General features: G+C 44.4%; 1 protein-coding gene and 1 long non-coding RNA gene across 5 annotated transcripts in view; one reads left to right on the forward strand and one right to left on the reverse strand.

Annotated features, from left to right (window-relative positions):
• Positions 1-13,657, forward strand: part of LOC127601721 (ADP-ribosylation factor-like protein 15) — an 81,545-nt gene extending 67,888 nt beyond the window's left edge. For all 4 annotated transcript variants that reach the window (XM_052067289.1, XM_052067290.1, XM_052067288.1 and 1 more), the window contains one exon: positions 11,904-13,657. In XM_052067289.1, the coding sequence (XP_051923249.1) occupies positions 11,904-12,056 (153 nt within the window). In that variant the 3' untranslated portion in view covers positions 12,057-13,657. The remainder of the gene's footprint in view (positions 1-11,903) is intronic.
• LOC127601752 (uncharacterized) lies at positions 11,472-12,319 on the reverse strand. The gene is made up of 3 exons (XR_007962629.1): positions 12,184-12,319; positions 11,873-12,017; positions 11,472-11,765 (listed from the first exon to the last, which is right to left on the reverse strand). It is a non-coding gene; the product is annotated as an uncharacterized LOC127601752 (long non-coding RNA).
• Positions 13,658-15,488: the final 1,831 nt, after the last annotated feature.

A 15,488-nucleotide genomic window follows, 5' to 3' on the forward strand; every position in this document is an offset into this window, starting at 1 on the left:
CGCACAAGTAGATGAAATAATTAAATGCACGATGATCTTTTCAAAAGCAGAAACAAAATGGGAGCAAGTCATCAGAATCTATTCGATCCACTGTTACCATCCCAGTTTTCATTTTCTGTTGCCACTTGCGCAAAAGCAAAGGGGTGGAATGCGAGTGGCTGCCCTTGAGTACTGTCACTGGGTCCCATACAGCAAGTCAGAAATGGGCAATGGATCTTCCGACTGGGCCATGGAACTCACTTGTGTCCGCATGAATTAGTCTTTTTAGAGAATACAAAATTGTATCGTTCAGTTAAGATGCCACTGTCGTGTCGCCCTGGATATTTATTGTTGTAAATGGGATGCTCAAGTTCATAGGGTGAATTTGTGCATCCAATTGTATTTAGCCAGTGTGTGCTATACTGAATCATGGAAGAACTTGAACGATAGGACTGCAGACAGGCAAAGAGGATGCCAGGGTAAGGTGGTGTGATTTTTAACACCGGGGCTCGCTTGACCTTGACAATGAAGCCACAAAGAGCGAGCGGGGTAGCTCTCGATCTCCCTCTTTTGTCTCCATCCGCCTTTCCTCTCAACGGCGACTGCGCTCGTTGGCGGTGCGTCGAGTGCCACCGCCGCCACTGCTGTGGCAGCTAAAACACACCGCCGCATCTCTGCCGTCGCACATCCCACCCTCCCCCTTGCCTTACCTCACGTCTGCTCGCTTTCCAGACAAGCGGGTTTAAAAAGTCAACTGCGTATTGAGCCGTCTAGACTGAAGTTGGTCAGCAAGCAGCCCTCCCCACCCCTGACTTGTGATTTGCTGGCTACAGTGGAAAAACGGATGAGGAGCAGGTGACCTTGCTGCGCTCTGTCCCTCATTTTTGCCTCTACGGCCACATTATATTGACCACAAAGCAGCGATGCTCCGTGCACGCCAACATCAACTTGGACCGTACAATAATTCACTCAGGGGACACGTTATATGTAATAGACCAAGTAGTGTAACATCCCTTGATATTCTTTTGTTGAACATCAGTCACACTAAGTCTGTAAAATTCGAAGTAGGTAATAAGTACATTAAATCAAATGCTAAAAATGTGAAACAAATTGTGTGTCACGTTTATTTTTTAATTTTGTGTGTTTGGCCGAGTCGTTACTTAACTGTTTTCGTGTTACAACCAGTCTTGCATGTAAAAAAGCCCAGTTTGCCCCAAAAACAGGGCAGTGTGGGCTTTAACCCATTCATTTCTCTGGATTCAGGTCCTGCTAAGGTTTCTCATGATATCTGTGACGGGCGGTGATGGATGGAAGGGGCTGCAGAGTCCCGGAGGCTCACTATGGTTCAGCCTGCGGTTTTACCCTGTCAGCCTGTCACATTCTGATGGGGTCCTTTTCTCCTTTCACATTTCTCATGTTCTGGAAATGGCTTTCTTTGGCTGAAACGTGGACGCCGGGCAGATTTAGAGCACATATGTGTCCTTGACCGAGTTGAATGAAATCCTCCCGTCGGGCCCGAATCCCAAGTCGGCGTCAGGGTAGAAGCCCAGATACTGCCCTACAATAAACGTTTGATTATATTAACCCTTTCTGGGACAGCGGTTAGGGTTACAGGTTATCATTATTTGTGCATGAAAGGGTTAATTTTCCGTCAACAACTAAATCACTGTCTATTGACTTCTGAGAGGATTTGGATCATTTTAATCTGAACAATGGCTGTAAAGGATTCATCGATGATCAAGTTGTCGATTAATATGGAGATCGATTAATTGTCTATTAACTGATTAAGCGATCAGTTTCACACCTCCAACATTTTTTTTACAAAACGTGTTTCTTTTTTTTTTTTCTTCAGTTTTGCCACGTCACACTTGTTCCAGTTATACTGACTTTCATTCCAACCTCAATCACCCCTGATGCTGATTGATCTGGATTCTATACCTCTTTTGCACCTTTGTCTTACTGCAACCCTCCCACTCATCTTCATCTCTGCTTTCTTTTTTTTCCCACCCATACAGCCTTTCTCATCCTTTTATCCCCAGGCTGGTGGTCCGCCCCTCTGGGAGGTTAAGGGGCATTTTGGGTGAGAAGGCTGTCGGCAGGTTGTGCGGGCACGTAGCTTGCTTTTTCCCACAGCTCACGTCAAATGTTGCTGAACCCTGACCTCAGTGGGTCCTCTCAAAATCAGGGAGGAACAGAATTCAGCCAGCCAGACCCTATTCAAAACTGGACTTTCCATCGGAGGGGGGGCTGAGGGGGTAGAATCCCATCCAATTGTGCCCCGTGCCCTCCCTTTTGTGCGCTGTTCAAGCAGGGTCGGACGACTGGCCACCGCTAGCCAGGACAAGACTTCCGAAAAGCCTATTCAGCATGTGATTTGACCTCTGGTTCCATTGCTGACTCACAGAGATCAAACACTGGGAACCTTTAGGCGATCCATTGAAACGAACCTTTTTAGTAAACTGTCCAATAGTCTGTGGTCATGTTGTGCCAAGGTTCAATCAATGTTCAGTTTAAGTGGCACCTCTTTTGTGTCGCTCACTTTTGACTGTCACCTTTAAAAGTCTTCACTTTTAATACATCTATTCTTTCTTGATTTGCGGTCATATGAAAATAGTCGTTAGTGCTATTTGTGTCGAATCTCAATTGGCTCCCACTGGATGCTTTGGAAGTCATTTAAAATAGCCAGGATCCGTTTCTGTAACGGTGCTTTAAAATGAACCCATTTCCTCCAGAACATCAGACGTCACTTTGGCTGCTCTCTAAGCCCAAGTAAGGCAGCTACTAAACAAGTAGGGGGCTCTTGCACCAACGGTGCGCATTGTATGGCGATTGAGCACATTTCGTTGAACCACCTTGAAAGAGACTGAGAATTATGATTATAAAATGTGAATATCCAAAGCAGTTAAGATAGAACACGGCATGCGGTTTCAACCTGATGGCATAATGTGCGTGCATTTCTGAGTGAAAGCTTGTGCGGACCCCGACGCGATGCATGGTTTAAATCTTTTGCAGCGGGGCGAGCGCTTTGATTGTAGTGCCGCGTGCTGTGTGCTAAAGTGGGGGGCCTGCTACAGCTTTCAAGCTGGTCAACTGTCAGGACTAGTGCATGAAAGGAGGCCTCAGAGTGAAAGGGGGTGGAGGGTCTTACTAGGGGGTCCTGCAGAAGGGAGGGTGAGGGTAGCTTGTGATAGACCGCCTGGGCTCGGAGGACCCTCTGTGTGGGCTGCGACAGCATGGCAGACCTCCTCACAAGAAACTGAGAGGAAGGGGGGAGGGGCCGGTCGTTGGCATGTTGGCCCCTGCAGCGTGGCACACAGGCAAGATGCCAGCTCACCCGCTCGAGAACCGAAGACCAGATGTTCTTTGTCAGGGCGCCTTGGGCCTTTACCAAATTCAGTTACTGTAAAGCTGTAATAAGACAAACAAGGGATCGCACGTTGCACACACTTCCCAAGTACTTAATCCTCGCTGACTTCTCTTCATGTGGACCAGGTCAAACCGCGGTGAAGGGGCTTCAGCTCTGCCACGGAACCCGACAATTATTTACTCGCAGAGAGGATTGTAGTCCAACTATGAGTACTAATTGTTCACGTTCATTCCGTCTTACATGACATAGTCCTAGCCTCAACATATCTGTTTATGTATGACTAATGGATTCATAAAATTTGTCAATACGGGCTTTACATTTAGAACTGCAGCATTCTGTCCTTAACTCATTCATTACCAGCCAATTCTGGACCAAGTCTGAAAAGACGTTTAAAAACGTCATTGGGAGTGAATGAGTTTTAATAGCCTCCATTTTGAAGGTTTTTGTAAGATTAGTCCGATTTTTTAAAACTTGTTGAGACCGGTCACGATCACGCAGCGGTTATGTCAGTCGTCTCAAGCACATCTTGCATGCGTGCATGGAAAGGACATTATCGCCACGTTCAAGACCAGTCGCATTGTTGCATGGAGCACACCTAATGGGTCAGCGAGAATGTCTCCTGTGCAGTCTATCTCAGATTTACTGCACCTCATAGGGATGTCTCTGATCTGGCCGTGGCCACTTGGCTTTGAAGAGAAGCGTACCATCAGCGGATCACTTTGAACGTGCACCAAGCCGAGCCCCGGGGGAAGACCCCTGCTCCCACCGCAGTGGAACAGGACAGTAAATCTTAATTCAGCTAAGCTTAGCGCTGTAGCACCGGGGACCTGCGTCTTAATATGATACTTGTCGACGCCAGTGGTCCTACTGTTCAAGCAACTGCGGCTTGATTCCAGGGTGGCCTCGGCACTTTCATTTGTCGTTTTGGCACTGGAACCAGTTCACCGTTAAGCCCAAGTTTTTCCACCCTTTTGCATTTTTAAGTGCATACTTCAGATATACGGCCAGTGTGGTTACATTTTTTTTCGCGTCTGTGACGTTTCAAATCGTTATACATTGAGAATTTGTACAGTGGCAACCCCCATTAATACAGGCAATTGAAACACCGGAATATTGGTCAAGCCACTTGTTGGAGAGCACACCTGTCAAGAAAACAGCTCATCCACCCACAAAGATGTTTGTTTTTTTCGTCACACTTTATCAGCTCAGAAAATGCCTGTGTAATATTAACAACCTGACAGGTTATTTTAAAAATGGATGAAAAACATCAAGAGCCCTCTGGAGTCCACTCCTGATTGAGGTCAGATTACCTCAGAGAATAAACTTAAAAATGTAGCTTTTATGTCCTAATCAACAATGTTTTGCAGGAGTATATCCTGATGATGGCTTCGCAGTCCGTTCTTTGAACTGTTTTGTTTCTTTCTTCACTTGTGTGCGAACAGTCACTGAATGTCATGAATGAATGACTTCATTTGGGCCCAGCTCAATATTGGATACATTTGTGCTCTCCGAGCAAATATCAGACAGGTCCTGAAGTCAAACAATTGTTGTTGTCCTGTGCCTCCTACGGTACATTCTTTTTCTACAGGATTGGGTTGTTGACTTGACATCGGGTCTGGGAAACTCCTCTAGTGTGCCTTGGCGAAGGTGTTGTGGCCTTGCAATCAATGGGTTTTATTTACTGGCCAGTTGGGCTGTTTTATTTGACACCTCCCACAGATTGTGGTGCAATGTTTGTTTTTTCAACTGACCTCCCAAGTGCTCCCCTCGTGGGGACCTCCAGGCTTTCTCATGTCTTTAGGTAAGCCGGAAAAGCAAACAAAAGGCATAGCTATTATATGATAAGTAGATCTCGTGTTCCCTCGTCATTTCAACGCAGTCGCCAGTGTGGGCCACTTTCCAGGTGACTGATATCTTGGCAGGGGCCGACATGTGAAGGGACAGGGTAATTGATTGTCTTGATATCCGAGTATGCCCCATTCCCTAGTTCATAGAAGTCATTATTCTTCCTCTGAGAGACACGGCGCCCTCGTCTTCATATTTAATGGAGTCCGTTCCATTTCCAAACTTGGACGAAATTTAAAAAAAAAGAATACAGCGATTAAAGCTGCGCTCTGGCACCATTTTTTTCCCCTTCATCCCCATCGGTCTGTACGGCACACATGATCCGAAGTAGCGTTTGAACAAAGGATGTTATTTTTGTTGAACAGAGCCCCCACTGAAGGTTACCCAAATGAAAACCTCAAGGCTGAAATCAAGTCGGCTCTCCAATGAGATTATTGAGTAAAGCTCCCCTTGCTCCACAGAGCAGTTTTTGATGTTGCCTGCAGGAAAGTAGTGTCTGAAGGATAGCATATCGCTTTGAGTCAGCCTTTTTTCAGTTTCTCTTGTCTTTTGGCTTGTTTTTATTTTTATTTTTTCCTGCCCCTCCCAAAGACTAAAAGGCAATATCTTCTCAAGTTAACATTTCCCGTTCTTCCTTTTTTTCCCCATGATCGTATTACTTAAACAGGAAGCGTATTATTAGTATTATTCAATATTATCACATTTAATTTAGATTTGTTTCTCAGACTTTCAAGGGCTTTGCGGCAAATAAATGCAAGAGCCCGACAAGACAAAGAATAGCTGTCCTACATAGGAAATCCAGAGTTTACAGTGTGGGCCGGGAAAGGCTATTATTCGATACGGATCTGCTGCAGGAGTGTGTCTTGGAGACCTACATGTGCTCCATCTGGCTTTGCCGTTATCCTCCGCAAGAATGCTCCACCTGACTTCCCAAATATGCGAACGTATCACAAGATAACCGAGCCAAAGTGGGTTGCCTTATCGGAAAGAGCCCATACATGTCAATTTAGTGTACTTTTGCCTTTGGTCCTGAAATTACAATCATGAGTAAGACACTAATAACACCTCCAAAGGCTAATATTGTCACAAGAGTGAAGTGGAAAAAAAAAAAAGAAGAGTCTTTTATCCTGTGTTGAACAGGCTGTGTTCCAAAAGGGGCTAGTCCTTCTCGTGTTCGTGATTCCAAAAGATTTGCACATGTAAAGGTGAAATGGCGCAACGTTGATGAGAACAACAATCATTTGACCGGCAATAGTGTCATCGGCGCGGAAGGCAGTCATGCCCATTCTGCTTTCTCTTTTCGACTCCGTCTCGCTCTTGCCGTCCGTCTGCTTCCATCGCGTGTCTAGGTGGCCAGGCGGCGCAGACTGGCAGAAGATGGCAGCCAAGCCTATTTATTCTGGCAGGAGATCCTCTTCACTTGACATGAGTCGACTACTGAGCATCACATGTAGCGTTCCTGGCATTGGCCGCCGAGCAGCCAGGTGCCATGCATGGCCATCAGTGCTCTAAGCTCCCGGAACTAGATTTGCCAGAGTTGCAGCTTATGCACAGCTGACTAACTGTACAGCTACTGCTTGCAAACACTAGGTCAGTCTTGCCAAGTATTTAAGTTTTGTCGCGATTAAGGGACAAGTATGTCTCCTTTTGAGTGTATTAAAACAAGAAATGAACGCACCCAACTCAACATAGAGATCGTATGACATTTAAATTGATCAGAAATATTATCCGTCTTCAGTTTATGACGTTCTTATGGCGGCAATGTAATTCAACTTTGCTCACAAGTTATAACCCGCCGTAGCCTATTACTAACCTGAACAGACGTCGTTTGACGCTTCGTCTTAGCAATCGGCAGTGACGATGATAGCTTGAAAACTACTCCTTGCCAATCAAGTTTTCGGATTCTTTGCTGAAATTAACAGGTTGACAGTCAGCGCAGAAAACTCGCCCTGATGCATCAAAACCCGAAACTACAATATATGGTCAAGACTGTTGTAAACTGAAAACTCATTGCAACTCTTGCACTGTTGTGAAGTTTTTCTGACCATTTTCAACAATTTCATGTCATCCCACTCTTTTTAGAGTGAAGTTATGATAGCGATGTCTTTGATGTAGCTGTTGCCAAATACGGCCCCTTGTTACACTTGTGAAACCAGGGGTGTCAAACTCATTTTTGTCGTGGCCCACATTTTAGTTACCGGTTCCCTTGGAGGGCCATTCTGACGGTTTATTCAACTATTAAGTTGCTATCATGAGGGGTTTGGTAACAAGAAAAGGCTTACAATATATCTAATATTCATTACATTTGAGAAGTCAAAATGTTGGTCAACATTTTAAAAAGGATCGTGGAAGTTGACATGTTTGAGCTGCTTTTGCGGGCCACATAAAATGATGTGCTGGGCCAGATCTGGCCCCCGGGCCTTGAGTTTGACACCTGTGTGTTTGGCTGATATTTATCTCGGGACAAAGACGGTGTATCAGTTGCCTTGTGCAAGTTGACAGTCAGAGCAGTGTGCATCGAACACAAGTCAAAGCTTACTTTCTGCTGCCAGTGTGAGCTTCTTGGTCAGGCTGGATTTCAGCACCAGGAATGCAACTGATTCAGGTAATTATTATTTTTTATTTTTTGGGACACCCTTCCTTGCAAACGCGTTTAAGCCACTTTCTCCTCTGTATAGGTCGCTGCGTATGACCTAGAAGACGCGAGACTGGATGACCCACTGGTCATTCTCCGAGCCATCTGGCAACGGCGTACTTGTGGCTTACCCTTCCCGCTGCCTCACGCAATTCCTTAAGCAAGCATAAGTGCGCTTAGGAGGACTTAATCTTCAAGAAATGCGTTCGCGCCACGCTGTTGGAGAGCCGACGTGGATGCGCCCAGCCATCGGGTCACAGGGTTCCTTCAGCCTCATCACACTAAAGCGGGTTTGGAGGCCAAAGCTCCACCTGTTGTTGCTGGGACTAAAACCTCTGGATTGACTGCACGCTGATTACGAGACCCGTCTCGGATAAAGGCCTCTCTTGACAGTGATGATCATAATCACAATAACTTGGAATTTTATAACACCTTTCAAGGGACTTAAGGACACTCTGGAATAATTCCTGGGCTAATTCAAATGTACAGTGAAACCCCTATTCGTCGCAAAGGATATGTTCCAGACCAACCCGCTATATAGCGGTACTCTACTTACGAAATTAATTGGTTCTGGAAGAAATTTCTTTACTTGAAAATGTTGTAAGTAGACGGGTTTCCCATGTAAATGCCCTAATTCGCTCCAAGCCCCCCAAAATTCAGACATAAATGTTTCCTAAAACATATAAATACATCAAAATATGAACAAATACATGTTACAATTAGATTATTGCACAATAAATGAGAGTTGAGCGTAATGTAAAAAACAAAGAAAAGAGTCAAAAATAAAAATGGTCATTTCACTTTTAACTGCATCTTCAACCTTTTTTTTGCCCTCTTTAGTTCATGTTCTCTCTCAGAAGTGGTTTTTGCCTGGCGTTTTGTCACGAACCGATCCAAGAATGTTTGCTTTTGTCGGCTTTGAACAATCCTTCAAAAACGTTGCATAGTGAGCATAGTGAGCGATGGCCGAACTGGTGAACACTTTTTCTGGGTGATTCACATTTATGTTCAAAACATCGGAACACCTCATGGCCCAAGAGGCTAACGACGAGGATGCTGCATTGACACATATCTATCTATCTGCACACTTAGACACACACAGTAGAAGTCCCTCTTAGCCAATGGGATGCCAGGAAAATGCTAGGTAATAGCCAATGGCTGAGCAACTATGAATATGTTGCGTTCTGGAAACTCAGAGCTGCGACTAGCCGACCATACTGTATTTTTAGCTTTCATATCTTGAAATTTCTTACATAAGAAGCAATATTTTTCTGTTGATTGTTGCATTTTGTAACTTGAAAAGTTCGTGTAAAGAGACGTTTTTTAAAAAAAGTAACCGTTAAAAAAGTATTAGCCAACTGACACAATTGAAACACATTGTCAACCTATTTGAATACAAAATAATAGAAATATACAGTATATGACTTTAAAAAGTGGGACCTGTTAACATGTTTTGCACGAGTGTCTGAACGGAAGCTGTGACTGCGTTTGTGTTTCACTGCTGAAAAGCGCAAAACTTTTTTTTAATGCTGTCATATGAATAAAGATCTTGACATCATGAATTGTTGTCCACGTATTTGGCGATGTTGGAGCTTCACCTTGCGCTGGCTAACTGACATCCTTCCCCCAAACTTATTTTTGTGCTGTAAGAATGAAGCCTGTCACCTTATCGGTCAGACAGTTTGCTGTTCCGCTGAGTGTTTAATAGTCCAGTGACGACTGACAGGATCAGCGCTTCGTCCACCTAAAGCTTTACGTATTGATGCAGAGTCTTAAAACGACTAACCGTTCAACCCCGAGCACCGTGTAAAAACACAACACAAAATTATCGCTATGAGCACAGATATTTGCGATTGACAAGGAAAAAATAATGATCGTGCTTGTATTTGTCACCGATTGTATTCTTTGGTGAGCAGATGGTGTTTGAGGAGTTGCCTGGGAAGCAGCTTCAAAGATTTTAATAGAGCAGGAAAATAATATGAACAGTAGATATCAAAGACCTTTACTGCGTTATCTTTGGTCTCATATTCTTACTGTACTGGAAGAACATAATTCAGCTGGCGAAGTGGCTCAGGGATGTTGTGTGCCAATGTTAAAGAAGGCAACTGCCCTTTTGTGAATTGCGGAAGAAGAGCGAGAGAGGCTTGATCTTGTCTCCGCTTGCGCACACACACACGACACTGCAGGCTTTTTGAGTGTGAGCCAATGCAGGGCCCAGAGTCTTCCAGAAGAGGGCCTTGGTACAGGCAAGTCGGCCGGCCGACCAGACAGGCAGCCAGCCGCATCGTCTGCATGCAGTCTAGGTCTCGGGCTACTGCCTGGACCGGGGGCGGCTCATGTTACCCAGACAGATTTGTTAACACTGTTTGGGTCCGCTCGGCTTTCTAGCCGGGGCCCCTGAGCCAAACGTGGCTGAGGTGACTTAATCTGTCATTAAACTCACATTACACCCGGACAGCGACTCGACTCAGGGGGGCAGAGTCGGCGCTCGCTCTCCCACTCGCTGGCATGGACGGCTGCATTTGAGCAGGCACAAGACCCCATTGCCCCGCCCCCCCATATCTCCCTCATCCTGGCCATGCCACACACCATGGCACAGCTTGACAGCACAACACACTGCAAGAATAAACAATTTCACTTCTCAAGGCATTTGGGTACAGGGGGTTTCACTGCCCCCCCGCCTCGTCTGAGGATCATTTTGTCTTGTGGGAAGATGAAATTACCTGGATGAAAATTTTAAAGAACCACAACCATAAATTAATTCTTTGTCAATTGCGGGAAATATTTTCCCAAGATACCTTGGAACATATGCATCTTGTCTCAGTCAATGGCTGCTTTGTGCTTTTAATGAGACATAATCAATGATGAATCAATGATTGTGCGCCATATTGATATCCAGACTGTAAAACTGGCAAGATATGAAACTGAATTAAAAAAAAAACAGGCAATCCAAGCGAGATATAAAACTATTGTAGACTCATTAGGGTTGATGACGTGTCAACTGCAGCTGTTTGCTTGTTCCTTTTTCTTTCATTTTTCTTTTTAATGATTTCAAAAACACAATCATTAATTTCTCGATTTCACGGTAATCATGTTTCTCATTTCATATTGGCTTCCTTGCCAGCCGACCTCGGCCAAAGAATTGCATTGATTGCTTCCTTTTTCATCTTTGAAGTCCTCAGATCACCCGCTTTGGCTTGCTTGCACAGGAACATGTGCAGACTTGTGAACAACTTCCAATTTCTTTCAAAAACAATTGGCCCTTGGGATCCACTGGAAATAATCAGTTGCGGGGTCACACTGTGGCTAGCTCAAGAAACTTCACGAATGTACAGGCAATATTTTGAATTGACGTTTTAACCTCCTACTGTATAAACAATTGGGTTTGCTTGCTTGAACTGACCAGAACAGAATTGACCCCTCCCATACATGTGACCCTTCCCCATATTATGTGAACAATTCTTCCGAAAAGATGCTTGAAGATCTTTAATGCCACTACCAGTTGAAATTTACGGTCAAATCAAACATAGAACAAAGAAACCTTGTACATTGGACAAAGAAACACTGCCTGCTAGCTTAAAACAACATTGCCATGCTAATAGTTACCATTGATAATCGCCTGGCGGCCCGGTGGTCCAGTGGGTAGTGCGTCAACCTCACAGTGCAGACGTCGTTGGTTCGATCCCGGCTCCGGCCTTCCTGTGTGGAGTTTGCATGTTCTCCCCGGGCATGCGTGGGTTTTCTCCGGGTACTCCGGTTTCCTCCCACATTCCCCAAAACATGCATGGCAGGCTGATTGAACACTCTCAATTGTCCAGAGGTGTGAGTTGGGTTGTTGTTCGTCTCTGTGTGCCCTGCGATTGGCTGGCAACCGGTCCAGGGTGTCCCCCGCCTACTGCCCGAAGATGGCTACGATAGGCTCTAGCACCCCCCGCAAAACTTGTGAGGATAAAGTGGAACAGAAAATGGATGGATGATAATAGCCATTTTCGAACCCGTTAAGCAACCGTTATTTGCACACAAATGGTGTAGCAACACACAAAGACCTCTTTAGAGCTTGTCTGTTTGTGTGTACAGGTCAAGAAGTACTTTGAGCTGGAGCCGCTGGCCCGGGGCAAGCGTTGGATCCTGGAGGGCAGCAGCACGGACGACGTGGACGCCGTGAAGGAAAGCTTCGCCCAGTTCATTAGTCTGCTGGAGGACAAAGACATGGAGGGCGCCAGAATATGACGCCGGTAGTTAACGCCGAGTGACATGAACGCCGGACGGCGACGCCGACACGTCTCGCCGGTTCGTGCGCACCGACCAATCCACGCCCCCCCGCCCCCACTCCTCACCCTCCCTCCTTCCGGACTACCTTCCAGGGGCCTTCAGAACCATGTAGAACCTCGTTATGACGCTCCTCCTGCACCGTGTGTTGAGGTGGGCTTTGTAATCTCTAGCTGCACCCCTGCTGACACACACACACACACACAGTGACGCCCAGGTTGTCCGTCAGATAACTTTAACTCTTCCACTAATTACTTTTCAGGATGTCTGAGTGGGATTTATGTTGTTTCCACTTGACTTGTGACAAGTATGTCATGTACACATGTTCCATATCAACGTGTCAGCGTGTGACGGCATATCTTAACCTGAGCCTCGTAGTGCTATCTCATGGAGTCTGCTGTACAGTTTACCACACCATCGGCACCCTGTGCACAGTAGCGCCGCTAATCACTTGACTGGGCGATGGCGCCCTACGTCTTCACTGCTTTTTAGTCATGTGCAGCAATATGGCGCTTAATGTCCGAAATCAGTTTTGTATTTTTTTTTTTTTAATACATATCACACCACTTACAGGAATTTGGGAATTCTTCCCTCAAGCTAGTGACCATACGAGTATTAGGGGCTAACTCAAAAGAAAAAGAAAAAAACAGAATAAAGAGAACAATCTGATTAGTAATTAAAAATAATCGGGTTATTTATTGATAATGTAATCAATTCCTGAGTCTTATGTTGTAATATTATGAGAAGAAAGTCGTACGACTGAAAAAGTCCGAATTAACAGGACTGAACACCAGACACTATCGCGCCACCTCAGTAAAAATCGAATACATTTTACGAGGAAAGTGTTCTTCTTTTGTCAAGAATGTTCTAATATTACGGGGGGAGCCTATGAAAATGAAGTCACAATTAGGATGGCAGTTTTCCAAGCATAAATTTCAAATATTAGGATAAAGTCTTGATGAGGAAGAGCTCCTGATTTCACACATAATATTGCAACTTTTACCCCTCCCAAAAATCTGACGTTCATCTGTTATTATAGTCTTCATGACTACTTTATTTTCCTTTTTAATGTGCTTGTCTTACTTGTATCATAATTGTGCGGGCTGGATGTAATGACAAACGCACTCAATGTGTTTCACGTCAGTATTTTTGCCTCACCCGTTGATTTTATTGTTGGAATCCTTCGTGGGCCGGCGTTAACATTGCGACCCAATACAAAGTCAATCAATCAGCCGCAGCAACAGCTGCATGTGACAAGTCCCTGTCTGACACCCTAATGCCTTCCAACTGTCTGTGAAGACCCCCTCCGGCCCAGACTGGCCTAGAGCCCCCACACGCACATGCCCGAGTGTATTTGCGTTCCTTTTATTTTTTATTTTTTTATTTTTTTTTAACCCCCCCCCCCCCCCCCCTCAGCTCTTCACATCACGTACCCGCCATCCATTCTGCAACAACAAACAACAGGACAACTTTCCGTCTTTGCTGTTGTCTTTTTTCCATCTTTGCTTCTTCAGTCTTGACTCGTTTTCTGTCTACGTCTATTAAATTTGTAATAATCGAAACTGCTGTCTCTGCTATATATCTTTGCACTTTATAGAGCACAGCAACAACTGGAGTGGGTAAACTACGGTAAATCAAACCTCACGAGATCCTCACACAATATGAAAGACATACAAAAGTACGTACTGGTACACTCCTCCCTCGCATGTTTGTAAGTACTGTGGTGCCTTGAGATTTTTTTAAATTCAATTATTTGCTTTTACTTTCTCAAATATATGTAAGATCCTATTGCTGTTTGTGGCAGTTGACTCAACTCACTTTACAACATGTGGCAGTATGCTCGATATAATTAATAAATATTCTTTTGAAAAATTAATAAAGAAACGAAGCGCCATGCAGTTTATTGCCACCAGCTGAAAGTTACAGATACTGTCAAAACAAACGTAAAACAAAGACGTTACATTTGTCTCACAATTTACAGCAGCGTCCTTTAAGTAATTCATATCTGAACCCCCAAAATGTGGCAAAAAAAATACAGCATATACATTAAAAGGACAATCTAACACTCACAGGCATATATTATTTATCCTCTGCGAAGAACGACTATTACCACCATGCTGAGAAACCGAGAAAGGAGCGGAATCTCCAGCACATTCCTGTTGATCAAGATGTCCGTCTAATCTTGTCCACAGGAAACCACAGCCCGCACACCAGGATGACCAGCCCAATATGCATTGAAATATAACAAAAAGTGTTTTCCTTATTTTTTCAGTATGGTATGATTTTATAAACTTTATAAACTATCAGGTAATAGAGTGCCATTTTTCTCCTGAAAAAATGTTTTGTTTTGTTTTATTTTTTTGCAAGCCTCGAACACATTAATGGCATTTTCATTCATTTCAACAGGGAAAGATGATTTGAGTGTTTTGAGTTACCAGTGTGGTTCAGGAACAAATGAAACTACTTTCTCAAGGCCCTCAACTGTATTATGTTATCTTTTCATGGGACAAAACTGAAAAACAAAAATGTCGCTTATCAGAAACAAAAAAAAACGTATGTCCTGAACTTTGATCCGTCCACCGATACCTGAATTAGTTTAACATAATTTCTGCAGAGTCATGTAGCTCACTTTTTTCCCCCATCATCGTCTATTTAGCTAAAATGTTGAACAGGGTTGCGTGTATGTTGAGAGCCAACTATATATAAAGAACATGATGACTTTGACAAAACACATCTGTGGTAAATCAAAACACTTTTGCAAGACGTATTGACAAACTCAGACCACAAATGCTGTTTTACAGGGGGGAAAAAACACTTTTTTTATGTGAGTTGATCATCACGCAGGAGGGGGGAAAAGACACAATTGACACATGTGCGTGTTTCTGTATTTTGTACATGGGCAGAAAATGTCCCCCATTTCCAGAATGACCTATAAAAAAGTTTTTTAAATGCAATATGCCCTCAAGGATTTTATAAGACGACTCTGTTTGAAATATAAAGCCACGGTGTAGGAAGTGAGGCACTACTGGTGATAAATCTACTCTGTGAGCTCCTGGTGGTGAACACAAAGTGTGTCACGCAGGTTGCCGTGGCGACCCTTTGATCTTGTTTTCCACTGTGTGCCTCCGGGCCAGACATGCTTCTCTTCAGTCTGCTGCGCAGCACAGCACCTTGAGAAGACGCGCTGCCCTTACTGGACAAGCCCTCTTGTTTTTGCTTTTAATCCCCCACCGTGTTTCCCTCACTCCGCCTCGCTCTGCTTCCCCTTCGGTCACACCAAACGAGACTTCGACATATCCCTAGACTACTGGTTGTCCGGATTTTATTAGGGCCCAAACCAATTAATCGGCTGGTTTGATTTTATCAGCCAATATTCACCCTTTTAAAATTGAG

This window comes from Hippocampus zosterae, chromosome 6, assembly GCF_025434085.1.
Source record: "Hippocampus zosterae strain Florida chromosome 6, ASM2543408v3, whole genome shotgun sequence".
NCBI classification, from domain to species: Eukaryota; Metazoa; Chordata; class Actinopteri; order Syngnathiformes; family Syngnathidae; genus Hippocampus; species Hippocampus zosterae.